Source organism: Lynx canadensis, chromosome X (genome assembly GCF_007474595.2).
Source record: "Lynx canadensis isolate LIC74 chromosome X, mLynCan4.pri.v2, whole genome shotgun sequence".
Taxonomy (NCBI): Eukaryota; Metazoa; Chordata; class Mammalia; order Carnivora; family Felidae; genus Lynx; species Lynx canadensis.
Window position 1 is genome coordinate 55,684,861 of NC_044321.2, and position 27,169 is coordinate 55,712,029.

Here is a 27,169-nt window from a genome sequence, read left to right on the forward strand (position 1 = left end):
TCCAGCAAGGCACAGAAAGAGAAGAATGGTCATTTGAAAGGATAGACTATGGATTGAAGGAAGGTGTTTCTAGGATGGGGGAAAAAGGCACCAGTAGAGTGAAAAATTGTAACTGCTGATGCCAGGATGATTGATAGCGTGAGTCCTGGGAAAATGTGGGTAGTGACAGGTTTGATAGCAAAAGTGGAATGGTAAAGACATCGCCCTGGTAAAAACAGCATTAGCTCCTTAAAGACGAGGGAAGGAGGAAAGGTGAAACTACAGAGATTTTGAGGGAAAGAAGGAGATTGATGGCCATTGTCTGGCCATCTGGCACGTGTGATGGTGGCACGGAATCCACAAAAGATGAACAAAAAGAGATGAGCAAGAGTGACCGCTTGGCCAAAGTTTGATCATTTGAATTTGTTGTTGACTCATTTGACACAAATCTGTAACTCATGAGCTCTCTGCAACAGCCTGAGACCAGAAAAAGGGAATGGGGAAAGTTGTCCAGAGTCAGAAGGGTGACAGGCATTGGGGATCCTAGGATGGTAGGGAGTGTTTCCATGTAATGGCTCACCATGGGAAATCTAGAACAGTGGTGAAGGTCTAGGATGGTGATTTTCAATCTGTCCCTTGGAGCTGTAAGATTCCACCACAGTGCCTGGGTAAGGGGGGATGTTGGGAGCCCTCCTCTATTTTAACTAGGGTGGATTTTTATCTGTTTATTACTTACGGAGTTCCAAATAAACTCTCACAAGAAGAAAGGGTTCTTGGAGTGCCTAGGTGGCTCAGTCGGTTAAGGGTCCGACTCTTGATCTCAGCTCAGGTCTTGATCTCAGGGTCGTGAGTTCAAGCCCCACATTGGGCTCCGCGCTGGGTGTGAAGCCTACTTTAAAGAAGAAGGAGAAGGAGAGGAAGAAGAAAGGGTTCTTTTACTAAGACAAAAAGGTTTTAAAAACGCTGGCCAAAAAAGCAGGAGTGGAAGAGCTAGAAGTTTCAAAGATGACAAGGAGTGAAATCATAGGAGTGAGGAAGTGAAGAAGCAGCTGGAGAGCACGGTTACACTGCATTCAGATAATGGGAGAGGAAGCACAAGAACGTTACTCAGAGGACCAGTAAACTGACCCAGAATTTACCCTGGATTGTATACATTCTAAGGCCCTGGTATGTTTTTTCCTGATGTAGGTACATCCAGGAAAGAGGGTGGGGGTAGGATTGGAACCAGAATGAAATGTTCTCAAGCAATGTCTGTAATAGCATTCATGAACTAGGAATTGACCTTTGTGCTGTTTTGCTCAGAAGCTGCCAATGACGATGCTGTGACAGTTATTTGTAACATATAAACTGCCCCATTTGTTGGGTAAAAGGATCAGAAGATCCTAAAAGTTTGTATAATAAAGAATGTCTCGGGGCGCCTGGGTGGCGCAGTCGGTTAAGCGTCCGACTTCAGCCAGGTCACGATCTCGCGGTCTGTGAGTTCGAGCCCCGCGTCAGGCTCTGGGCTGATGGCTCAGAGCCTGGAGCCTGTTTCCGATTCTGTGTCTCCCTCTCTCTCTGCCCCTCCCCCGTTCATGCTCTGTCTCTCTCTGTCCCAAAAATAAATAAACGTTGAAAAAAAAAAATTAAAAAAAAAAAAAGAATGTCTCCAGAGCAGTGGTTCTTGACTTTACATGGGTCATGGACCTTGTTGATAATCTGATAAGAACTACAGATCTCTCCCAGGCCAAAAAATTTTAAAAATAAAAAGGTAGAATTCTATATTAAATTTCAGGGAATTCAAGGACCTCCTCCCCTCAAACTCTATCCATGGACCTCAGGTTAAGAACTCCAGATTCTTTTCCTTGACTTTTCTCTCTCAAGCCCTTACATCCAATAAATCTGTTTTCTATTTTAAATACATCCACATCTCTCCACCTCCCTGTTTCAAGTCACTGTCTCATTTAGATTGTGGCAATATCCTCTTAATTGATGTCCCTGCTTCCATCCTTGCCTCCCACCTCCCGCCCCACATTCTATACTCAGTACAGCAGCCAGACTGGCCCTTATAAAAAAAATTTTCATGTCACTCTATTCATGTCATGTGTTCTCTTCAAAAGCCTCCAGTGGCTTTCCTATCTCAAAATATCCTGGTGTTTAATATTTGGGGTCTTGGAGCACACAGGGTTCTACAAATTGTGGTCCTGGCTATCTCTCTTACCTCATTTACTGTCATTCTTCTTCACGCCAGCCACACCGGCCTCCTATCTGTTTTGCAAACATGTCAAGTCAGGCTCTCTCCCACTCCAGGACCTTCGTATTGCTTTTCCACCTTAGAATACTTTTTTGGATATTGGCATGGCTTGCTTCCTTACTGAAGTCTTTGCTCAGATGTCACCTCTTCCTGATCACCTTGTATATAATAGCAGTTCTACTTCTATGCCATCATTCTGTTCACCTTACCTTGCTTTTTGCTGCTGCTTCATGGCACTTATCACAACCTGACTCATCATCTCTTTTTGTCTGCTTCCACTAGAACGAAAGCTTCAGGAGAGCAAGGACTTTGTTGTATACACTGCTGTATATCCAGCACTGAGAAGAGTGCCTGTCACACAATAGGTACTCAGTAAATATTTTTCAGATGAATGATAGATGACATGTAGAATGTATCCTGAAAAAGGCAAGCAGGATGGTTGTGAGTCTTTATATTAGGCACCTGGCTGGGTCAGATGGTGAGTTTAAGCTCCATGTTAAGCATAAAGCTTACCTTTTAAAAAATGTGATAGTGTAAATAAAAGCACTTAGTGTAGCACCTTGTACTTGAGAAAAATATAATAGAGTATTTCCTTGGTTCAAACCATATGATTCCCTTAGCAAAAGGATGAGCCAGAAGAGCTGGGACTGTTTTGCAATCTGTGACTCCTTGAAGTGGTACTTCCCAAGTGGACATTGTTTGATACTAAGTATCTAACCTAGTAAGCCTTGAGCTTCCACCTGGAAGATGATGGGAGGAGTTGCTCAGATCAGGTTATATCTGTAATTTTCCAGCTTTAGAATGTATTTCTGAGCCCCTATTCATCCATTCCTTGCCTTGCAGTCTTGAGGGAACTGCCTTGGTGGTGAGTATAGAATCTGTATTTTTGGTGGTATAGAATCTGTATTTTTGCCAAAGGGGAAACCGGCATACTCACTGCCTGGTCATCAGCAAAGGTAAACTCTTATTGTGGCCTCCTTTGATGGAATAGCGCTCTATTTTTGAGTTCATGGGTAATGCTTTTCTGTGCAACAGATACAAGCAGAAGAAGGAGGTGGAGCATAGGTTGTCCGCACTGAAATCTGCTGTGGAAAGTGGTCAAGCAGATGATGAGCGTGTTCGTGAATATTACCTCCTTCACCTTCAAAGGTGGATTGGTATCAGCTTAGAAGAGATTGAGAGCATTGACCAGGAGATGAAGATCCTGAGAGAAAAAGACTCCTCAAAACAGGTAAGCCTGGTCACTGCTCATATAGCTCAAAAAGCTGTTAGAGATTTGGACGTTCTACAGGAGAGTAATCGAATTAAAATCCTTTTAAGTCTCCATAAAATCATTGTTCTTCTTAAGATTAGTGGAGAAGGCTGAAGATTCACTAGGCGTAGCCTTCTCTCTAGCTTACAGTGTTGTTTCCCAGGGATTTCTAACCTGTAAAACACTTCTAGCCATTTGTAATTTTGTGACATGCCACAGGTAGGGAGACTTCTTTAAAGTAAAAATTGGTTTTGGCCATGAGAGGTCATGACTGCCTAAGGAATGCACAGGGAGGTGGGCCTTTAAAATCTGTGTTTGACTGTAATAAACAAATTGGAAGAGGTATGGGATGGGAACTGAGAAGGAAAGTGGCACTGGAGGAGAGAAAGAAAAGTGTAGGAAGAAGATCAAAGGAAAGATCAGGAATATATTTAGGTTTGGGGAGGAATCCAAATTTAACCTTAGACAATGATGCTTTCTTACACCCTTAGATCTCCCAAGTAGGAGACACAGAAGGACATTTCCATGCACAAAATACTGGGTGCACTGATAAAACCTGATGTAAGGCAGCTTTGGCCAACTTTGAAGATCATCACCGTGTTTTGGAGCTGCTGCTTCAAAAGATTAGGCTCCTCTGCCACTTACTTTTAGGTTCAAGATACAAGCATGGATTGAGTTGAATTTATCAGCTAGTCGCAAGCATTTATTTCGGTCCTCAGAGAAACCTCTTCCAAATTGGATTTGTGCTAATTATTAGCCCAGGAGCTTATGCCTCCAGGTAACATCAGCCTAGTTCCTCATGTTAAACAATCAAAGAATAAGCAATATTCTAAGGCCAGGAGGCCCCTTGAGCATCTCTAGATGAATGGTTTTTAAGCATTTTGAGGCTGGACTCTTCTGGATCCTCTCCTGCCCCCTTCTTTGTTGTTGTTGTTGTTGTTGTTGTTGTTGTTGTTGTTGTTGTTAAACACTCCCTTATTTGGTGTTGGGATCAGCTCTGGAAGTGATGGACGTAAACCCAAGTGAACACCTTTTCTCTGACCATACTTTTTGTTTCAGTATTCTCGGTACAGCTGAGGTTCCCTGAAACATTGTTATACGACACTGTATGAAAGTTACTAACACAGTCTTCCCCCCTTGCATTTAGGAACACCGTCTTCTAAAAACCTGGAAGTTCTTGACAGTTAATTGCATAGTTACATTGGAAAGGGTCTTAATCATTCAACTTTAGCACTGAAGGCCAGGCTGAGGAAAGGGACTTCAAAATCAGCTTGAGGGATTTATCTGGAACATGGAAAAAGCCTTTGGAATCTCCTTCTTTAGAGGGGAATATTTTTTTTAATTTTTTTTAATAATGCAAATCATTTTATTTTTTTTTCAGTTTCTTTCCTTTTTTTTCGATATATGAAGTTTATTGTCAAATTGGTTTCCATACAACACCCAGTGCTCATCCCAAAAGGTACCCTCCTCAATACCCATCACCCACCCTCCCCTCCCTCCCACCCCCCATCAACCCTCAGTTCTCAGTTTTTAAGAGTCTCTTATGCTTTGGCTCTCTTCCACTCTAATCTCTTTTTTTTCCTTCCCCTCCCCCATGGGTTTCTGTTCAGTTTCTCAGGATCCACATAAGAGTGAAAACATATGGTATCTGTCTTTCTCTGTATGACTTATTTCACTTAGCATAACACTCTCCAATTCGATCCACGTTGCTACAAAGGGCCATATTTCGTTCTTTCTCATTGCCACGTAGTACTCCATTGTGTATATAAACCACAATTTCTTTATCCATTCATCAGTTGATGGACATTTAGGCTCTTTCCATAATTTGGCTATTGTTGAGAGTGCTGCTATAAACATTGGGGTACAAGTGCCCCTATGCATCAGCACTCCTGTATCCCTTGGGTAAATTCCTAGCAGTGCTATTGCTGTGTCATAGGGTAGGTCTATTTTTTTTTTTGAGGAACCTCCACACTGTTTTCCAGAGTGGCTGCACCAATTTGCATTCCCACCAAGAGTGCAAGAGGGTTCCCGTTTCTCCACATCCTCTCCAGCATCTATAGTCTCCTGATTTGTTCATTTTGGCCACTCTGACTGGCGTGAGGTGATATCTGAGTGTGGTTTTGATTTGTATTTCCCTGATGAGGAGTGACGTTGAGCATCTTTTCATGTGCCTGTTGGCCATCCAGATGTCTTCTTTAGAGAAGTGTCTATTCATGTTTTCTGCCCATTTCTTCACTGGCTTATTGTTTTCTGGGTGTGGAGTTTGGTGAGCTCTTTATAGATTTTGGATACTAGCCCTTTGTCTGATATGTCATCTGCAAATATCTTTTCCCACTCCGTTGGTTGCCTTTTAGTTTTGTTGGTTGTTTCCTTTGCTGTGCAGAAGCTTTTTATCTTCATAAGGTCCAGTAGTTCATTTTTGCTTTTTAATTCCCTTGCCTTTGGGGATGGGTCAAGTAAGAGATTGCTACGGCTGAGGTCTTTTCCTGCTTTCTCCTCTAGGGTTTTGATGGTTTCCTGTCTCACCTTCAGGTCCTTTATCCATTTTGAGTTTATTTTTGTGAATGGTGTGAGAAAGTGGTCTAGTTTCAACCTTCTGCATGTTGCTGTCCAGTTCTCCCAGCACCATTTGTTAAAGAGACTGTCTTTTTTCCATTGGATGTTCTTTCCTGCTTTGTCAAAGATTAGTTGGCCATACGTTTGTGGGTCTAGTTCTGGGGTTTCTAATCTATTCCATTGGTCTATGTCTCTGTTTTTGTGCCAATCCCATGCTGTCTTGATGATGACAGCTTTGTAGTAGAGGCTAAAGTCTGGGATTGTGATGCCTCCCGCTTTGTTCTTCTTCTTCAAAATTACTTTGGCTATTCGGGGCCTTTTGTGGTTCCATATGAATTTTAGGATTGGTTGTTCTAGTTTCGAGAAGAATGCTGGTGCAATTTTGATTGGGATTGCATTGAATGTGTAGATAGCTTTGGGTAGTATTGACATTTTGACAATATTTATTCTTCCAATCCATGAGCAGGGAATGTTTTTCCATTTCTTTATATCTTCTTCAATTTCCTTCATCAGCTTTCTATACTTTTCAGCATACAGATCTGTTACATCTTTGGTTAGATTTATTCGTAGGTATTTTATGCTTCTTGGTGCAATTGTGAATGGGATCAGTTTCTTTATTTGTCTTTCTGTTGCTTCATTGTTAGTGTATAAGAATGCAACTGATTTCTGTACATTGATTTTGTATCCTGCAACTTTGCTGAATTCATGTATCAGTTCTAGCAGACTTCTGGTGGAGTCTATCGGATTTTCCATGTATAATATCATGTCATCTGCAAAAAGTGAAAGCTTAACTTCATCTTTGCCCATTTTGATGCCTTTGATTTCCTTTTGTTGTCTGATTGCTGATGCTAGAACTTCCAACACTATGTGAAACAACAGCGGTGAGAGTGGACATCCCTGTCGTGTTCCTGATCTCAGGGAAAAAGCTCTCAGTTTTTCCCCATTGAGGATGATGTTAGCTGTGGGCTTTTCATAAATGGCTTTTATGATCTTTAAGTATGTTCCTTCTATCCCGACTTTCTCGAGGGTTTTTATTAAGAAACGTTGCTGAACTTTGTCAAAGGCCTTTTCTGCATCGATTGACAGGATCATATGGTTCTTATCTTTTCTTTTATTAATGTGATGTATCACATTGATTTGCGAATGTTGAACCAGCCCTGCATCCCAGGAATGAATCCCACTTGATCATGGTGAATCATTCTTTTTATATGCTGTTCAATTCGATTTGCTAGTGTCTTATTGAGAATTTGTACATCCATATTCATCAGGGATATTGGCCTGTAGTTCTCTTTTTTTACTGGGTCTCTGTCTGGTTTAGGAATCAAAGTAATACTGGCTTCATAGAATGAGTCTGGAAGTTTTCCTTCCCTTTCTATTTTTTGGAATAGCTTGAGAAGGATAGGCATTATCTCTGCTTTAAACGTCTGGTAGAACTCCCCGGGGAAGCCATCTGGTCCTGGACTCTTATTTGTTGGGAGATTTTTGATAACTGATTCAATTTCTTCGCTGGTTATGGGTGTGTTCAAGCTTTCTGTTTCCTCCTGATTGAGTTTTGGAAGCGTGTGGGTGTTTAGGAATCTGTCCATTTCTTCCAGGTTGTCCAGTTTGTTGGCATATAATTTTTCATAGTATTCCCTGATAATTGTTTGTATCTCTGAGGGATTGGTTGTAATAATTCCATTTTTGTTCATGATTTTATCTATTTGGGTCATCTCCCTTTTCTTTTTGAGAAGCCTGGCTAGAGGTTTATCAATTTTGTTTATTTTTTCAAAAAACCAACTCTTGGTTTCATTGATCTGCTCTACAGTTTTTTTTTAGATTCTATACTGTTTATTTCTGCTCTGATCTTTATTATTTCCCTTCTTCTGCTGGGTTTGGGGTGTCTTTGCTGTTCTGCTTCTATTTCCTTTAGGTGTGCTGTTAGATTTTGTATTTGGGATTTTTCTTGTTTCTTGAGATAGGCCTGGATTGCAATGTATTTTCCTCTCAGGACTGCCTTCACTGCCTCCCAAAGCATTTGGATTGTTGTATTTTCATTTTCATTTGTTTCCATATATTTTTTAATTTCTTCTCTAATTGCCTGGTTGACGCACTCATTCTTTAGTAGGGTGTTCTTTAACCTCCATGCTTTTGGAGGTTTTCCAGACTTTTTCCTGTGGTTGATTTCAAGCTTCATAGCATTGTGGTCTGAAAGTATGCATGGTATGATTTCAGTTCTTGTATACTTATGAAGGGCTGTTTTGTGACCCAGTATGTGATCTATCTTGGAGAATGTTCCATGTGCACTGGAGAAGATAGTATATTCTGTTGCTTTGGGATGCAGAGTTCTAAATAGATCTGTCAAGTCCATCTGATCCAATGTATCATTCAGGGCCCTTGTTTCTTTATTGACCGTGTGTCTAGATGATCTATCCATTTTTGTAAGTGGAGTGTTAAAGTCCCCTGCAATTGCCACATTCTTATCAATAAGGTTGCTTATGTTTGTGAATAATTGTTTTATATTCAACAATTTGGGGGCTCCTGTATTCGGCGCATAGACATTTGTAATTGTTAGCTCTTCCTGATGGATAGACCCTGTGATTATTATATAATGCCCTTCTTCATCTCTTGTTACAGCCTTTAATTTAAAGTCCAGTTTGTCTGATATAAGTATGGCTACTCCAGCTTTCTTTTGACTTCCAGTGGCATGATAAATAGTTCTCCATCCCCTCACTCTCAATCTGAAGGTGTCCTCAGGTCTAAAATGAGTCTCTTGTAGACAGCAAATAGGTGGGTCTTGTTTTTTTATCCATTCTGATACCCTATGTCTTTTGGTTGGCGCATTTAGTCCATTTGCATTCAGTGTTATTATAGAAAGATATGGGTTTAGAGTCATTGTGGTATCTGTAGGTTTCATGCTTGTAGCGATGTCTCTGGTACTTTGTCTCACAGGGTCCCCCTTAGGATCTCTTGTAGGGCTGGTTTAGTGGTGACGAATTCCTTCAGTTTGTGTTTGTTTGGGAAGACCTTTATCTCTCCTTCTATTCTAAATGACAGACTTGCTGGATAAAGGATTCTCGGCCGCATATTTTTTCTGTTCATCACATTGAAGATCTCCTGCCATTCCTTTCTGGCATGCCAAGTTTCAGAAGAGAGATCGGTCACGAGTCTTATAGGTCTCCCTTTATATGTTAGAGCACGTTTATCTCTAGCTGCTTTCAGAATTTTCTCTTTATCCTTGTATTTTGCCAGTTTCACTATGATATTTCGTGCAGAAGATCGATTCAAGTTACGTCTGAAGGGAGTTCTCTGTGCCTCTTGGATTTCAATGCCTTTTTCCTTCCCCAGATCCGGGAAGTTCTCAGCTATGATTTCTTCAAGTACACCTTCAGCACCTTTCCCTCTGTCTTCCTTCCCTCTCTCTTCCTTCTCTGGAATACCAATTATGCGTAGATTATTTCTCTTTAGTGCATCACTTAGTTCTCTAAATTTCCCCTCATACTCCTGGATTTTTTTATCTCTCTTTTTCTCAGCTTCCTCTTTTTCCATCATTTTATCTTCCAGTTCACCTATTCTCTCCTCTGCCTCTTCAATCCGAGCTGTGGTTGTCTCCATTTTATTTTGCAGTTCATTAATAGCATTTTTTTTAGCTCCTCCTGGCTGTTCCTTAGTCCCTTCATCTCTGTAGCAATAGATTCTCTGCTGTCCTTTATACTGTTTTCAAGCCCAGCGATTAATTTTTGACTATTATTCTAAATTCACTTTCTGTTATATTGTTTAAATCGATTTTGATCAGTTCGTTAGCTGTTGTTACTTTCTGGACGTTTTTCTGAGGGGAATTCTTCTGTTTCGTCATTTTGGATAGTCCCTGGAGTTGTGCGGAACTTCAGGGCACTTCCCCTGTGCTATGCGCACAGACTGGTGTGTACCTTCCTTTCCCCTCTCCTAGGAGCAGGATTCACTGTGGGGTGGCGTGGCCCGTCTGGGCTACTTGCACACTGCCAGGCTTGTGGTGCTGGGGATCTGGCGTATTAGCTGGGGTGGATTGGCAAGTTGCACAGGGGTGGGAGGGGCAGGCTCAGCTCCCTTTTCCTTCGGTGATCCGCTTTGGGAGGGGCCCTGCGGCACTGGGAGGGAGTGAGACCTGCCGCTGGAGGCATGGATCCGCAGAAGCACAGCATTGGGTGTTTGCACGGTGCAACAAGTTCCCTGGCAGGAACCAGTTCCCTTTGGGATTTTGGCTGGGGGATGGGCGAGGGAGATGGCGCTGGCAAGAGCCTTTTTTCCCCCGCCAAGCTGCGCTCTGTCGTCTGGGCTCAACAACTCTCCCTCCCGTTGTCCTCCAGACCTCCCGTTTTCCGAGCAGAGCTGTTAGCTTATAACCTTCCAGATGTTAAGTCCCGCTTGCTGTCAGAACACACTCTGTCCGGCCCCTCCGCTTTTGCAAGCCAGACTCAGGGGCTCTGCTTGGCCAGCGGGCCGCCCTAGAGGGGAATATTTTAAAGACAAATGATTTTTTACTTTTGGCGAGATGATTTCTGGGAGAACTTTCTTTTCCTCCCTTTTCAGCAAGGTACTCAGGGGAGCTAAACAGCCTCCACCATTAGTATTCTGCTGTTGTATCTTACAGACTGATAAATAGGGAGTGGGCAACGTTTGAATCCACGGCTTTTCAGGCACCTGAAGCCTTAAGAGCCTGTATCATGGGGTAAGCAGAATGGCAAATGTGTTTCTGATAATGAATTTCCTTTCCAGGTACCAACTTCTTACTCACCTCGTCAGGACAGGCCTCCAATGAAACCCTTCATTCTCACTCGGAACATGACCCAAGCCAAGTAGGTAGTACTAAAAAGTGGGTTGCCTTTGTAGGCACCCTGCTTTTATGGTTCAGTTACAGTGCATGTTAAAAGGCCATGTCCTCATCTGTGGTGGCTGTTCTTTCATCAATGTGATGTTACCTCTAATATTTTCTATATGTCTGTCTTCATCAGACATATCACTCAAACTCAAGCTTAAAAGTAGGCTCAAAAGAAAACTAACAAAAATAAAACAGAGGAAAGGAATCTGGTGGAGAATTGTACACTTCAATTGTTTCCCATTGCCTTCAGCTACAATTTTCAAAAGGACATATTGGCCTGTTTCGGATTTAATTCTGAGTTCTTGAAAGAAGACACTCTTCCATTTGGGTGGCAGGAAAGTCTCCTTTCCTCTGTGTACTGTTCAGACCCACCAACTATAAATACAAAGCATCTGCTTTGTGGGACACTGGCCTCTGAGATTGCTTTCTGAGTGATGATCCTGAGCTATTTATCTTCCCGTGAAAGCTCTTGACTATAATGCCCCTTCCTGGATGCTTCTTGTTACATATCCTCCAGTTTACATAGCTCCTCAGAAGATAGCTGGGCAGGGGAGCCAGGATGAAATAAACGCAGCCTTTGTCACTAAAGAGAAGAGGCTTTTTAGTAGTGTTGTGCGTGTTTAGTTTTCTAAATGTGGTGTGATTCTTGCAGAGTATTTGGAGCTGGTTATCCAAGCCTGGCATCTATGACAGTGAATGACTGGTATGATCAGCATCGGAAATATGGAGCATTACCAGATCAGGGCATAGCCGTGACAACACCAGGTATGAAGGGGTAGGAGGAAAGCAGTTATACTATTATTGGTCCCTTACTCCCTAGCAGTTAAATTCAGACCAAGTATTATTGCCCTTTAGGAGCATAAGGAATCTGAACAGAGATTCTAGGCAATATTTTATGTTATTTATTATTAAGATAAATAGCAGATGATTTGGGAAAGATGTAGGGAGCAGCTGTATGATTCTGGAATCTTTCCAGATGTTGTGGCATAAAAACAGACTGAGCATCTAGATAGCAAAACCAAAAATCCATGGACTGCATTTGCACCTCTGGTAATGGCAGTGTAGGTTGTATCAGGCCAATCCCTCCCACAGATAATAATTACAAACTGAAGAAAATAAAACCTCTACCTAAAGGAACTAGAGAGTGACCAAAAGCAGACATAGACTGGAGAGTAGTCAACACTTAGAAGAAGGGAATGGTACTTGGAATTTCTTGAAGACAGGGACTTTGACTTACTGTATTCTTGGTGTCCAACTCGGTAATTAGATCACAGTACATACTTGGAGTCATCTTTGGAAGGGAGAGGTGGAGACGGGTGTCCCTATAAAGATGGAAGCAACATGGTATATTAGAAAAAGTGTGGACAAACCTGGGGTAACCAATTACTCCTGCTACTTAATAGATAGGACATCACCTAGCCTGTTTCTTATATCATTTGATCCTGAGCCTGTTTCTTATATCATTTGATCCTCTTAACAACGCTATGAAGCAAACATCCTTATCCCCGTTTTAGGATGAGGAAATGGTGTCTGAGAACTGACGTACCCAAATGCAACATAGCTAGAAAGTGGCCAGGCTAGGATTTGAATTCAGGTCTTAAAACCCCCAGTTCCAGTGCTATTTCCACTATAGCACAGAGAAGAGAAGAGAAGAGAAGAGAAGAGAAGAGAAGAGAAGAGAAGAGAAGAGAAGAGAAGAGAAGTCATTTGAAAGGGTTTCCTGTTTCTTACATCTTCTCACCCACTGGCAGTCTGCAGTTACTGTGATGTGGGGGTAGGTGAAACTTGGATAGAAACTTACAGCCTTACTGGTTGAGGAATGAGAGAAATGACTTCAAGGTGACCATAGCAACTGAAAAATGAGATGATATCTCATAAAGGAGAGAACCTCAGAGGAGGAGCCCTGATTCTCTGTATAAACCTTGCCCAAATCTCAGGCTGACACCTAAGCTATGTGTGCCCAGGATAGATTCCAAGCGCTCTAGATAAGGCTAAAGTAACAATGGAGGATTCAGCTCCTGCCCAGTGCAGAGGAAATAGAATTTGGAATTTTGGTTCTAGACAAATGAAGTGCCTGCTAAAATGAAACAGAACTCAGAATCTCTACAACATACCATTCACAAAGTCTGGGATTTAATTCCAAACTATTACACATAGAGAGAAACAGGAAAATGGGACTTCTGCTCAAGAGGAAAAGCAATCAGTGGAGACAAACCCCAGATGACACAGATGCTGAAATTAGCAGACAGGGACTTTAGAGCAGCTTATTTACATGTTCAAGGACAGGGGAAAATATGCTTGTAATAAGTGAGAAGATAAGAAGTCTTAGTAGATAATATCTATTATCCACTAACTTTGTATTTACAAACAGTACCTGCTACCCAGAGACAAGTATTAATGTAGCCCGTATGGACTCTTGAACCCTCTTGAGATTACAACATACATGCTCCTAAATCATTGTGGTTGGATTTTCAAGTATCCTAACTTGTTCCTGGACATGTAACATGTTGATAAACCTCTCAATTTTTAGCAACATATAGAAACACCTCCAATCAAAAACACTTCACAAGTTCTACTTTGTGTCAGCCATTGCTGACATTCTGTCCCTAGAGAATACAGTGATATCTGGTGTGTTGCAAGCTTTCAAGATAGCCTGAACTTTAAAAAGTTGGTCCATTTAGTTGTATCCAATGGATGTAGATTTGCCTCCTAGTTCACTTTGTGTCAGGAGCTAAAACTGTGAACCTAACTTTCTGTTATTGGTGAGTAATAACTAAAAATAAAGATTTTATTTTCATGCTCAAAAAAAAAGAAAAGAAAGGAAAGAACTCTCAGTGGAGAAGTGCGAACTATACACAAATTCTGAAACTGAAAAATACAGTATCTGAAGTTTACAAACATTGGATAAGCTTAATAATAGCAAATTGGCAGTGACAGAAGAAAGTGTCAGTGAATTTGACAATAGATTAATTCCAATTAGTCTGACAAACAACAAATTGGAAAAAAAAAGGTGAACAGAGCCTCTGTGACCTGTGGAACAAGGTTAAAAGGTCCACAATATGTACAGTTGAAATACCATTAGGAAAGGAGAGAGACAGAGAAGGGGCCAGGAAAAAAATTTTTTGAAGAAATGATGGCTGAAATGTTCCCTAAATCAATGAAACACAAATTTACAGATTCAGAAATTGTATCAAGCCCCAAGCAAGTTAAATACAAAGAAAGCCACACATAGGCACATCATTGTCAAACGGCTGAAAACCAAAGGAAAAGAGAAAATCTTGAAAGCAGCCAGGGATAAAGTACACATTACATTTAGAAGAACAACAATAGGAGTTGTTTCTGACTTCCCATTAGAAGCAATGGGAGCCAGAGACAGTGGAGCAACATCTGTAAAGTTTTGGGGGAAGAGGAAGACCTGTCACTCCAGAATTTTATACCCAGTGAAAATATACATCAAAATGAAGGCATAATTAAGGCATTTTCAGATAAGGCTGAAGGAATTCTTCACCAGGAAACTGGCATTATGAGAAATTCTGAAGGAAGTTCTTTAGGCTAAAGGGAATGATACCAGATGGAAACTTGGATATTCAAGGAATAAGGTGCAGCAGAAATGGTAATTATGTGGGTAAATACAAAGGACTATCTCCCTCCCAACTTTTTGAAAGGGCTTTTTGAAAAAAGGCTTCCTTAAGGCAAAAATTATAATAGCGTCCTGTGGGGATTATAATGTATGTAGATGGAATACATATGATGGCTATAGCAAAAAGAACAGAGTAAATGGGATCTTGTTTTGTGAGATTCTTCTGTTTTATGTGAAGTGGTACATATTATCTATTGCTGTGTAACAGTTTACTGCAAAATGTAGCAACTTAAAATAATAAACATTTATTGTCTCACATATTTTCTGAGGGTGAAGAATCCAGGATCAACTTTACTGGGTGACTCTGACTTAGGATCTCTTGAGGTTGCAGTCAGGGTGTCAGCTGACACGTAAGCTATACAGTCTTCTGAAAGCTTGACTGAGGCTGAAGGATCTGCTTCCCACTCATGAACTCATCATTCATGTGGCTATTGGCAGGAGGCCTCCCCTTGTGGGTCTCTGAGGTTGCTCACAACTAAGAGCTTCCTTTCCCCAAAGCAAATGATCTGAGTGAGAATGACCAGGACAGAAGCCTCAGTATCTTATATAACCAAACATTGGAAGTGACATACCATGACTTCTGCCATATTCTGTGGGTCACATAGTATGGGAGGGGACTACAGAAAAGCGTGAATACCAGAAGGCTGAGACAGATAGAGTCCATCTTTGAGGCTGTCTCTGACATGGTTCGGTATTAACTCCAAGTACACTGGGAAGTTAGGAAGGAATATTGTATTACCTAGAGCAACCACTTAAAAAATAATGGATCAAGAGAATGAGAAGACAAGACACAGACTGGCAGAAAATATTTGCAAAAGACAAATCTGATAAAAGACTCTTCTCCAAAACATACAAAGAATTCTTAAAACTCAACAATAAGGAAACAAATACCCAATTAAAAAATAGGCAGAAGACCTGAATAGACACCTCACCAGAGAAGATCTACAGAGGACAAATAAGTATATGAAAAGCTCAACATCATATGTCATTAGGGCATTGCAAATTAAAACAACAGTGATACCACTACACCCCTAGAAGAATGGCCAAAATCCAAAACACTGACAACACCAAAAGCTGACATGGGTATGGAACAACGGGGACTTATTCACTACTGATGAGGATGCCAAGTGGTACAGCCACCTGGGAAGACCATTTCTTACAAAACTTAAACATGCTCTTACCAGACAATCCAGCAATCCTGCTCCTTGGTATTTACCCAAATGAGTTGAAAATTTAGGTCTACATAAAACCCTGCACACAAGTGGTTATGGCAGCTTTATTCATAATTGCCAAACTTGGAAGCAACCAAGATGTCCTCAGTAGCTTGAAAGGATAAAGTGTGGTACATCCAGACAATAGAATAGTATTCATTGCTACAAAAAAAAAATGAGCTTATCAAGCCATAGAAAGACTTGGAAAAACCTTAAATAACATATTACTAAGTGAAAGAAGCTGGTCTGAAAAGGCTACATGCTAATCCAATTCCAACTATATGACTTTCTGGAAAAGGCAAAACTGGAGAGACAGTAAAAGGATCAGTGGTTGCTAGGAGTTAGAGGAGGAAGGATGAACAGGTGGAGCACAGAGGATTTTTAGGGCAGTGAAACTATTGCATGTATACTAGTGGATACATGTCATTGTATACATTTTTCCAAACCCACAGAAGGTACAACACCAAGAATGAACTCTAACATAAATTATGGACTTTGGATGATACTGATGTGTCTGTGTAGATTTGCTGATTGTAACAAGTATTTTACTCTGGTGCAAGATGCTGATAGTGGGGGAAGCTATGCCTCTGTGGGGGCAGGAAGTATATGGCAACACTGTGTATTGTTTGTTTTTAAAAATAATGCAGATAGACAAAGCTATAAAGTCAGTGGAGAAATTAAAAGAGAAGAAAGCAAAAAAGAACAAATAGAGAAACAAACAAGAAAAATAGATGCGGTGAACAGAAAACCAATAGCAGAATAATAGATCCCATTCCAGTAATATCAGTAATTATTCTTACTTTAAATGGAATAAACCTCCAAATTAGAAATCAGAAATTGATTTCAGATTCAGCCACATGCTGTCTACAAGAGATGCATTTGATTTTATTAAATGTTTATTGATTTTGAGAGAGCAAGAGTGAGCACATGTGGGGGAGGGGTAAAGAGAGAGGGAGAGAGAGAATCCCAAGCAGGCTCTGCACTGTCAGCACAGAGCCCGACACAGGGCTTGGTCTCACAGTTCGTAAGATCACAGATCATCAGATCATGACCTGAGCCAAAATCAAGAGTCAGACAATCAACCAACTGAGCCACCCAGGCACCTCAAGAGATGCATTTTAAATGTAAAGGCACAGATTGGTTAAAAGTGAAAAGATGAAAAAGAATATACCATGCTGACAGTAAGCATAAGAAAGCTGTAGTAGCTACAGTAAAGTCAGATAAAGTAGACTTCAAGACAAAAGGTGTTACTGGATGTAAACAAGAACATTTCATACCAATAAAAGGGGAAATTTATCAGGAAGATCTAGCAGTAATAAACATCTTCATGTCTAATAACAGGCTTTAAATTACAAGAATTAAAACCTGTCAGACCAAAATGGAGAAATAGACAAATCTACACTCATAGTTGGAGATTTTAATACTTCTCTGTAACTAATTGAAAGAATTACTAGACAGAAAATCAGTAAGGATGTAGATGATCTGGACAACACTAGCAGCCACCTTAACCTGTTTTATATTTACAGAACAATAAATCCAACAATTGCAAAATACACCATTTTTCAAATGCACATGGTACATTCACCAAGAGATGATATTCTGGGCCATCAAATAAGTCTCAATATGTTTTAAGGATTGAAATCACACTAAATATGTTCTCTGACACAATGGAATTATCAATAACAATATACCTAGGAAGTCTTCAAATATTTTTAGACTATAGTTGTTTTTTTTTCTTAATTTACATCCAAGTTAGTTAGCATATAGTGCAACAATGATTTCAGGAGTGGATTCCTTAATGCCCCTTACCCATTTAGCCCATCCCCCCTCCCACAACTCCTTCAGCAACTCTCTGTTTCTTTATATTTAATATATATAAATTATAAAATATAAATCTATATTTAATGTGTATATATATCTTAAGATCTTATATATATCTTATATATATTTGTATATATATAAGCAAAAAGTAATGTTTTTATATTATTTTTGCTTCCCTTATGTTCATCTGTTTTGTATCTTAAATTCCTCATATGAGTGAAGTCATATATTTGTCTTTCTATGACTAATTTCACTTAGTATAATACTCTCTAGTTCCATCCACGTAGTTGCAAATGGCAAGATTTCATTCTTTTTGATTGCTGAGTAGTATTCCATTATATTATATTATATATACCACATCTTTATCCATTCATCCATCGATGGACATTTGGGCTCATTCCATATTTTGGCTATTGTCAATAGCACTGCTATAAACATCGGGGTGCATGTGCCCCTTTGAATCCACACACCTGTATCCCTTGGATAAATACCTAGTAGTGCAATTGCTGGGTCGTGGGGTAGTTCTGTTTTTAATTTTTTGAGGAACCTCCATACTGTTTTCCAGAGTGGCTGCACCAATTTGCATTCCCAAGAATATAGGGGTTTTTTTTTAATGCTTATTTTATTTTTGAGAAAGTGAACACGATATGGGAGGGGCAGAGAGAGAGGACAGAGGATCCAAAGTGGACTCTGTGCTGACAGCAGAGAGCCTGGTGTGGGGCTCAAACCCACAAACCACGAGATCATGACCCGAGCCCAAGTCAGACACTTAACGGACTGAGCCACCCAGGCACCCTCCAAATATTTTTTTTTAATATTTATTCATTTTTGAGAGAGAGACAGACAGACAGACAGACAGCATGAGCAGGGGAGGGGCAGAGAGAGACAGGGAGACACAGAATCCAAAGTAGGTTCCAGGCTCTGAGCTGTCAGCACAGAGCCCAACACGGGGCTCAAACTCACAAACTGTGTGTGAGATCATGATCTGAGCTGAAGTTGGATGCTTAACCGACTGAGTCGCCCTGGCGCCCCTCCAAATACTTTTTTTAAATTTTTTTTAATGTTTATTTTTGAGAGAGAGAGAAACAGAGCATGAGTGGGGGAGAGGCAGAGAGAGAGGGAGACACAGAATGTGATGCAGGCTCCAGGCTCTGAGCTGTCAGCACAGAGCCCAAAGTGGAGCTCGAACTCACAAACTGAGATCATGACCTGAGCCGAAGTCAGAAGCTCAGCTGACTGAGACCACCCAGGTGCCCCTACCCCTCCAAATATTTTTAAATTGAAAAGCCTGCCTCTACATAACTCATGGGTCAAAAAAGAAATCACAAAGAAAGTGAGAAAATATTTTTAACTGAGTAACAATGAAAATACATTACAATTTGTGGCATACGACTAAAGCAGTGCTGACTGGGAAATGTAGGACTTTTAGTGCTTATGTTAGGAAAAAGAGAAAGATAAAATTAATCACTTATGGTTCTACATTAAGAAATTGGGAAAAACAAGAACAAAATAAACCCAAAGTAAATAGAAGAAAAGAAAAAATAAAGACGTGGAGAATCTAGAGGTGGTGGTGGTGATGCACAAAGGTCGCCCGTATGTGTACCCTCATGGCCTGGCGGTTTTGCTCATAGGTACATACCTGAGAGTAATGAGACTGTATGTCCACAAAAGGCTTATGCAAGAATGTTCATAGCAGCATTATTTGTGATACCCCAAGCTGGATACTTCTCAAATGCCTTTACATAATAGAATGGATAAAGAAATTCTGGTGTGTTCACATAACAAAATATTGTTTAGCAAAAGTTAAACTAACTCTAGTTTTTGAGGTATCAGTGGCAAATATGGCAGAATTTTGCAAATGTAATTATGAGTGAGACAAGCCGGACACAAAACAGGATATACTATAGGATTCCATTCATGTAAAGTACACAGGCAGGTGAAACTTGTATATGCTGGTCAAAGGCCAGCATAATGTTTACCCTTAGTGGGGGATCATGAGTGGAATTGGACCTAAGGGGGACTTCTGTGGAGTTAGTGTTTGCATCTAATCTGAGTACCGATTACATGGATGTGTTCAGATGTGAAAATTTTTTGGGCAATGCTATGTTTGTGTCTATGTGTACATGTATGTTTCAATAATTTCACACCAAAAAAACCTCATGAGCAACATTTTCAATAAACCAGGCGACAGCACATCCCCATGAACTTCACAAGAAAAACAGTAAGGGCAAGTCACTCATAACCACAAGATGAGCATGTGATTGGCATCTGTGTAGGAGAAAGCAGGAAGCATTGACAGATCATCTGAAAGAGCTGACAAACAGCAGAATCCCCAAACAGCAAACAAGTACTCACTAAGCATGTGGCAGTCCAGTTTAAGGACAGCAGTTGAAATGGGAGGGGTTTTTCACTCCAACAAAAACTGGGTAAATACAAAGGACCAGAGGGTCCGAAAGATATGGAGAAGTCTAATCTTCCATGAACTCTTGAAAATGACCCAGCAGATCTTGCTTCCAAGACAAGGTCCCACACTAAGGAGAAATTGCTGACAGTAACATTGAAACTGAGTAGAACAGGGACCATAAAGAAGGAAAGAGAGGGGCACCTGGGTGGCTCAGTCGGTTAAGCATCCAACTTCAGCTCAGGTCATGATCTCACGGCTTGTGAGTTTGAGCCCTGTGTCGGGCTCTGTGCTGATAGCTCAGGGCCTGGAGCCTGCTTCAGATTCTGTGTGTGTGTGTGTGTGTGTGTGTGTGTGTGTGTGTGTGTGTGTCTGTGTCTCTGCCTGCCCTCCCCTCCCCCACTCACACTCTGTCTCTCAAAAATAAGCATTAAAAAAAATTATTTTAAAAAGGAAAGAGAAGGGTCAGATGAAAGTGGGAGAGAGGACTGGAGCCAAGAACTCCAATGAAGCAAGAGTCGTCTTATCTCTTTAACATACATACAAATAGCAGAAAGGGAGCCTCCGTGAAGTGAGAAAAGCTACCCTGAACCATACTTTCTGAAAGTTCAGGAAAGCTTATTACACGTAAGAATGAACAACAGATGGTGGTGATGGTTGCACAGCTCTAAATATCCTCAAACCACTGAACTGTACACTTTAAATGGCTGAGGTTTATGGTATGTGAAATCTATCTCAATAAAGCTGTAAAAAATTTGAACACAAAATTATCAAGGTCAGATCCCACACAAAATTATTATAAAGGTGGGGGGGGGATCAAAAGCATTCCAGAAAGACAGACTCAAAAAAACAACAAATCTAAAATATATGCTGTTTTTAAACATTTAATATATTTTTACTGCTAAAAAATATATACTGTTTGAAAATTAGTTGGAAGGCATTAGGAAAACTGTATAAGACATAGGAGAACCATACAAATCAGGATTCATAAAACACAGAAATGCGGTGACAACTTGGGAGACGTAAGAATTATTTCAGAAGTAAAAGCTAGACCGGAAACAAGCAAGAATGGGTGAACAAACCAGAAAATGCCTTACTAAGGTAAAAAAGAAAATGTTTTACGTAAAAAAGAAAGATAAACAGGACTGGGGGTTGGGGGAAAGTGGCCAGTGTTAAAGATAGCAGAGAAGACCTGGCTTATGGGTAATAGGATTATCTACAGAAGAAAACCAAAGCAAGGAGAAAGAAATGCCAAAAACTAATGTTAAGGAAACTTTCCTGGTGGTAAAAAAAAAAAAAATACAATTTGATAAAGCACACCGTGTACCTGAGACTGACAAGAAGACATGTTATAATAAAATTACTAGACTTTAAAGAAGAGGAAAAAATGCCTTAGACATTTCAGCAAAAATAGCCTGTGATTTTAAACTCTTGTGACACCAGCGCTTTTATGCCAGAATAAAATGGAGTAACATGTTTAACATACTCAAGGGGAAGAATATGAGCCAAGGACACTATATCAGGTAAAACTGTTAGGTATAAAGGGTACAGACATTTATCAACATAGAGGAGCTCAGGAAATACTTACTGTTCCCAGGATCCCTTCCTAAGGAATTTACTAGAGAATGAGCTTCAGATAGCCAAAATGATGAGAAAGACCTCAACTAAGTACTGGTGGTGAGCACTAGTTACTTGTAGAACCAAGACTAAATAGGGGTTAACAGGGAGACAGTAGAGTATGTAATGTTTATATGTTCAGTGCTCAGATAATGTAGGTACAGTACAACTATTTTTTTTAAATGGAGAATTGGGGAAAGCATATGCAAAAAATAATGAACTGTTCTCAGCAATTACATTGGTGACAACGTTAGTGTTATTCTAAGACTGTGTGTGAAATAATGTGAGTAATTATGAGATAGTCTAATTCTATCATCTTCTGTCTTTGAAAAGTAAGACTTTTAGTGTGGAAGAACACAGATGAAATTCAAAAAAGTTTAAGTTAGAAATAAAGTGCTGAATAGGAGCTCATGAGAAATTTTATTTATAAGTAAATACATGCATACAGCTTGTGGTCTTGAAATACCATTCCCATTAAAAGAAACCATGATGTCTTAGAGAAATAGCTAATTCCAAGTCTGGGGCAGGAAATGTACAAGATGAGCTGGAAACATCTTGTTAGAAAGATAGGGAAGAGGGGCGCCTGGGTGGCTCAGTCGGTTAAGTATCTGACTCTTAATTTCGGCTCCAGTTGCGATCTCACAGTTCGTGAGTTCAGGCTCTGTGCCGATGGTGGGGAGCCTGCTTGGGAATTTCTCTCTCTCCCTCTCTGCCTTTTCTCCCTACTGCCTCTAAATACATACACACATGCATGCATACATACATACATACATACATACATCCTTAAAAAAAAGACAGGGAAGACATTTTGAAAGACAACTAGGCTCCTATCAAAAGGACTCAGAAGCCAATTTGAAAGTTTCCACTAGCCAGAGACAGTTTGGCTTCAAAAAGGGTAATTGTCAGTAGCAACAAGCACATCCAGGGCACAAATTTGGGTTTCTAATATCATTCTCTAATTTTAAAAAACTGGAGCCCGGGGCGCCTGGGTGGCTCAGTCAGTTAGGCGTCCGACTTCGGCTCAGGTCATGATCTCACAGTCAGTGAGTTCGAGCCCCGCGTCGGGCTCTGTGCTGACAGTTCAGAGCCTGGAGCCTATTTCAGATTCTGTGTCTCCCTCTCTCTCTGCCCCTCCCCTGTTCATGCTCTGTCTCTCAAAAATAAATAAACGTTAAAAAAAAAATTTTAAAAACCAGAGCCCATTAGAGAAATGGCTGCTTCTAGGCTGAGGCAGAGAATAAACAAGATGACCCTGAAGAATCTTTTAGTACTAGAAAATGAAGAAGGACTCAAAAAACAAAACAATTTAAGTATGTTAAAGTATGTTAATGGACACAAGGGCCAGCTTGCTGGCCAAAACTGGAAGAATTTGAGCGGGAAAATAACAGTATTGGATTACCAAAAAAATATATAAATATCCTTAAGTCTATAGCAATAGAAATAAATGATGACATAAATAAATAGAGAAGAGACAGGAAAGTGCTACATAATCTGTGTATATACTCCTGTCTCAAAGACATGGAGCACAACTCCCTCTCCCCTTTAAGTATGGGCTGTTTAGTGACTTCCAAAGACTACAGTGTGGAAGGGGACTGAGAGACTTCACAGTTAGGAACCTTACAAATGCTGTCTTATTCAGATGATCCAGGTTAATTAATATCAACAGTGAGAAGTCATGTTGATGGTTGTGTAGCCTAGATTTGATGTGATGAGAAGGGTGCTTCAGCCTTTATGATATTCTCTTCCAAAACCCATAACCTCAGTCTAATTAGGAGAAAAACATCAGGTACCCCTAAATTGAGGGACATTCTGCAAAATATCTGATCAGCACTCACCAAAACTGCTCAGGTCCTCAAAAACAAGGAATATCTGAGAAATTGTCACAGCCAAGATGAGACTAAAGAGACAGAGGACTAAATGTAATGTGGCGCTCTGGATGGGATCCTGGGGCCAAAAAAGGACACTAGATAAAACCTCAGGGAAAAAGTAGTGTAAGATGCTAATCATAGGGGAAATTGGGTACAGATGTATAGGAATTCCATACTATCTTCTAAATTTTTCTGTAAATATAAAACTATTCTATTAAAAGCTTATTTACTTATTTTGTAAGAAATCATTGCAGTGGGTTAAAATCCATCAAATATGTTGGGGCGCCTGGGTGGCTCAGTCGGTTAAGCATTCAACTCTTGATCTCAGCTCAGGTCATGATCTCAGGGTCGTGAGTTCAGACCCCACATTGGGCTCCGCACTGGGCATGAAGCCTACTTAAAATATATATATATATATATATATATATATATATATATATATATATATATATATATATTTAAATCCATGAGTCATAATTATATTTTAAAGTAGAAATTGTTCAATTTCAGAAGATGATAAGGAACCAATTGATTACCTTCGCAAGTGGTAAACAAAGTGAAAGAAGCATTTACATTGTCTTTTTTTCTTGAGTAACTACATAGGAGATGAGGGGAGGCCTGTCTTCATAAAAGCATTCTAGTTAATAAAAAAGAAATGTTAAAATGAGGAATATCAATTTTTGAAACCTCCAGAAAGTCAGTGAGTCCAGGCATCAAGTGTCAATTGCTAACATCACCACACATGAGATATAGATGTTATGTGCCACCTGATGAGGGAATACAGCACCAGCTGGAGTCATGTGGAAGGGCTCAACCCTGAGTCTGATCAAGCCTCTGTATCCACTTGCCAATGTGCAGAAATACAGAAGACCCTGTTGGACTGCAGCACAAGTACACAGCAAAATCCAGATTTGGGGAAACTATACAAGTCAGATGCCCCAGTTTCTTCAATAGATAACTTGTAAGGAAAGAAAAGGATGGAATTGGTGCCTGTAGATTAAGAAGATCACAAAACATTTTTATTTTTTTGACTGCATATTTTTTTAATGTTTTTATTTTTTATTCTTGAAAGAAAGAGTGTGAGTGGGAGAGGAGCAGAGAGAGAGGGAGACACAGAATCCAAAGCAGCCTCCAGGCTCTGAGCTGTCAACACAGAACCCGACGAGGGGCTCGAACTCACGAGCTGTGAGATCATGACCCAAGCCAAAGTTGGATGCTTAACTAACTGAGCCACCCAGGTGCCCTGATCGGAAAACATGTTTAAATGAGTAAGACTAACCTTAAAAACATTACGCTTAAGCGAAAGAAGGCAGACACAAACACCGTATAGTGTTTGATTCCGTTTATGTGAAATTTCCAAAATAGGCACATCTATAGAGACAGAAAGTAGATTGCTGGCGGCCAGGGGCTATGGGGAGGGAAGGAAAGGGAATCAACAGAACGTGGGCACAAGGGATCTTTTTGAGGTAAAGGAAATCACTTCTCGCTGATAGTTTCACAACTCTGTACTAAAGATCATTGAGCACAAAAATGTACAAGTGGACAACTCTGGTGTCTAGGGATGCACACTTGGGTAGTAAAGCTATAATAAACTCCAGGAAGTTATTACTATAAAAGTTGGTTTAGTGGTTACCTTTTGGGAGGAGAAAGGGGGCATTCCTATTTGGAAGATGCTCCTGAAGAAGCTTTTGGGATAAGTACAGAAGCTCTATTTCTTTTCTTTTTTAAATGTTTTTATTTTTGAGAGAGAGAGAGCATGAGCAGGGGAGGGGCAGAGAGAGAGGGAGACAGAATCTGAAGCAGGCTCCAGGCTCTGAGCTGTCAGCACAGAGCCCAGTGCGGGGCTTCAACTCACGAACTGTGAGATCATGACCTGAGCTGAAGTCGGATGCTTAATCGACTGAGCCACCCAGGTGCCCCCAGAAGCTCTATTTCTTGGCCCAAGTGGAGGCTACAAAGGTATAGCCTCCCTATAAAAACTTAAAGTTATATATATTTTTGTGTGATTTCCAGTATCTTTTATTTTACAATAAAAAGTGTTAAAAAAAAACATAGATCAGATTGGAAGAGATTAGATTCCCATGTATTTCATTTGTTATCATAGTAATGAGCATCTTTCTCATGGGCAAAGTCAGGGTAGCCAAGAAACGCTCCTTTACCTCGCAAAGAGAAAACACAATTAATGCAAAAGAGAGATGTAGCAGTTGGTTTAATTTCTTTTGGGTGTGCCTTTTGGATTTCAGACCCTGTTCCAAACAAGTGTCAAATAGCACAGATACTCGTTTCTGGTAGGTTCAACTGCCCTGTGATTTACAACTTGACACACACGCACACACACACGCACACACACAGAACTGTAGAACTGTAATAAACTGGATGGAGGAGAAAAAGTCACCTGCAGTCCCTCCTTCCAGACATACCATAAATCAGTAAATCATAAATATTTTTTACTTTAGTGTTTTTGGCTTGCTGGGGTTCTGTTGGGCAGTTGGTGTTTTTGGAGTGTGTGTTTGTGTGTGTGTGTGTGTGTGTGTGTGTGTAAGGGGTGGTGTTTGGCCTTTTCAGCAAGAATTCTTTCCCAATATAGAACTGATTTTGAGAATTCAACTGTTATGTTTTTGCCTTCTTGTGAAAACCACTCAGTGCATCGTTTCTTATCTATCATTTAACATGTCACTGATTAAGTAATAGAAGTATCCTCCGAGACTCTGCTGGCCCTGGGGTAGGAAGCTAGGTACTAGTCCTTGTTCTCATTTTGGGCAGCTGTGTTCAGAGTGGAGCCGAGGCTCCTGACATTCCCTCAGTTCCTCACCCCTGCTTTCCCATTTTTCCACTCTGGCAGAGCTCAAAAGAACTGCTCAGGAACATGAAGATCAGGAACAAAAGGAGGAAGAAGATGATGAACACACACTCCACAGAGCTCGGGAGTGGGATGACTGGAAGGACACCCATCCCAGAGGGTATGGCAACCGACAGAACATGGGTTAGTCTTCCCACAACAAGACGGGACTACAGGGGCTCACACCTTCTGCAACAAGGAAAGCCATGCTGTCTTCCTCTCCCTGGACTCCTGCTTCAGCTGTGTTCAATGAAGAAAAAGATGCTTAATCTTGCTTTGTGTTCAATAAAGTGTCAGCCAATTTAAGTATGTATTTATACTTTAGGTGATGAGCCAGCAATCTTGTTTTGGCATTATCATCCTCATCATGGTGTAATTCCAATTTCTTAAGTAGAAAGACAAAAGTACTGAAAAATTGCTCTGTATAATCAATGGCTGTATGAATTATCTTTAAAAAAAATAATAAAGTCCCTTCTATTACAGGAGCCTGTGCAGAAATTGAGGTATCAGGGTTTTTTTTTTGAGGGGGAGAGAGTCAACTGTGGGTCCCCGGGCTTCTGAAGGGGATCCTGGTCATCTTTGATGTGGGCAGTGACTTTCCCAGCATCAAAACCACCCAGATGAGCTGGCACTTGCTTTCTCCTTCCTACCGTAGCACTGTGAAATAACCCAACATGGCTTGACAAGGGGCAGGTGTGAAAGCTGGGACTTTCCCTGCCTGAGACACAGCACTGTGTTCAGGAATTATTAGAGCTGTAAATGAATGGACCATAACAGTCCTGTCTACCTAGTCTTCCTTGCCTTGACTGGTAGAAATGAGGGAAGCAGATAAGGTGCTGTGAGAGTCATCCTTGTGTACACGGCTGGCGCCGGGGCCTTTACTCTCCTGGAACTATTTGCCGGAACCCTTAGGGT

General features: G+C 40.5%; 1 protein-coding gene across 1 annotated transcript in view; it reads left to right on the forward strand.

Moving 5' to 3' along the window:
- The window catches only part of IGBP1 (immunoglobulin binding protein 1), a 32,936-nt gene extending 6,184 nt beyond the window's left edge, over positions 1 to 26,752 (forward strand). The window contains exons 3-6 of the mRNA XM_030305397.1: positions 3,248 to 3,443; positions 10,755 to 10,834; positions 11,510 to 11,622; positions 26,258 to 26,752. Of these exons, the coding sequence (XP_030161257.1) occupies positions 3,248 to 3,443; positions 10,755 to 10,834; positions 11,510 to 11,622; positions 26,258 to 26,403 (535 nt within the window). The 3' untranslated portion in view covers positions 26,404 to 26,752. The remainder of the gene's footprint in view (positions 1 to 3,247; positions 3,444 to 10,754; positions 10,835 to 11,509; positions 11,623 to 26,257) is intronic.
- The last annotated feature ends 417 nt before the right edge of the window (positions 26,753 to 27,169 follow it).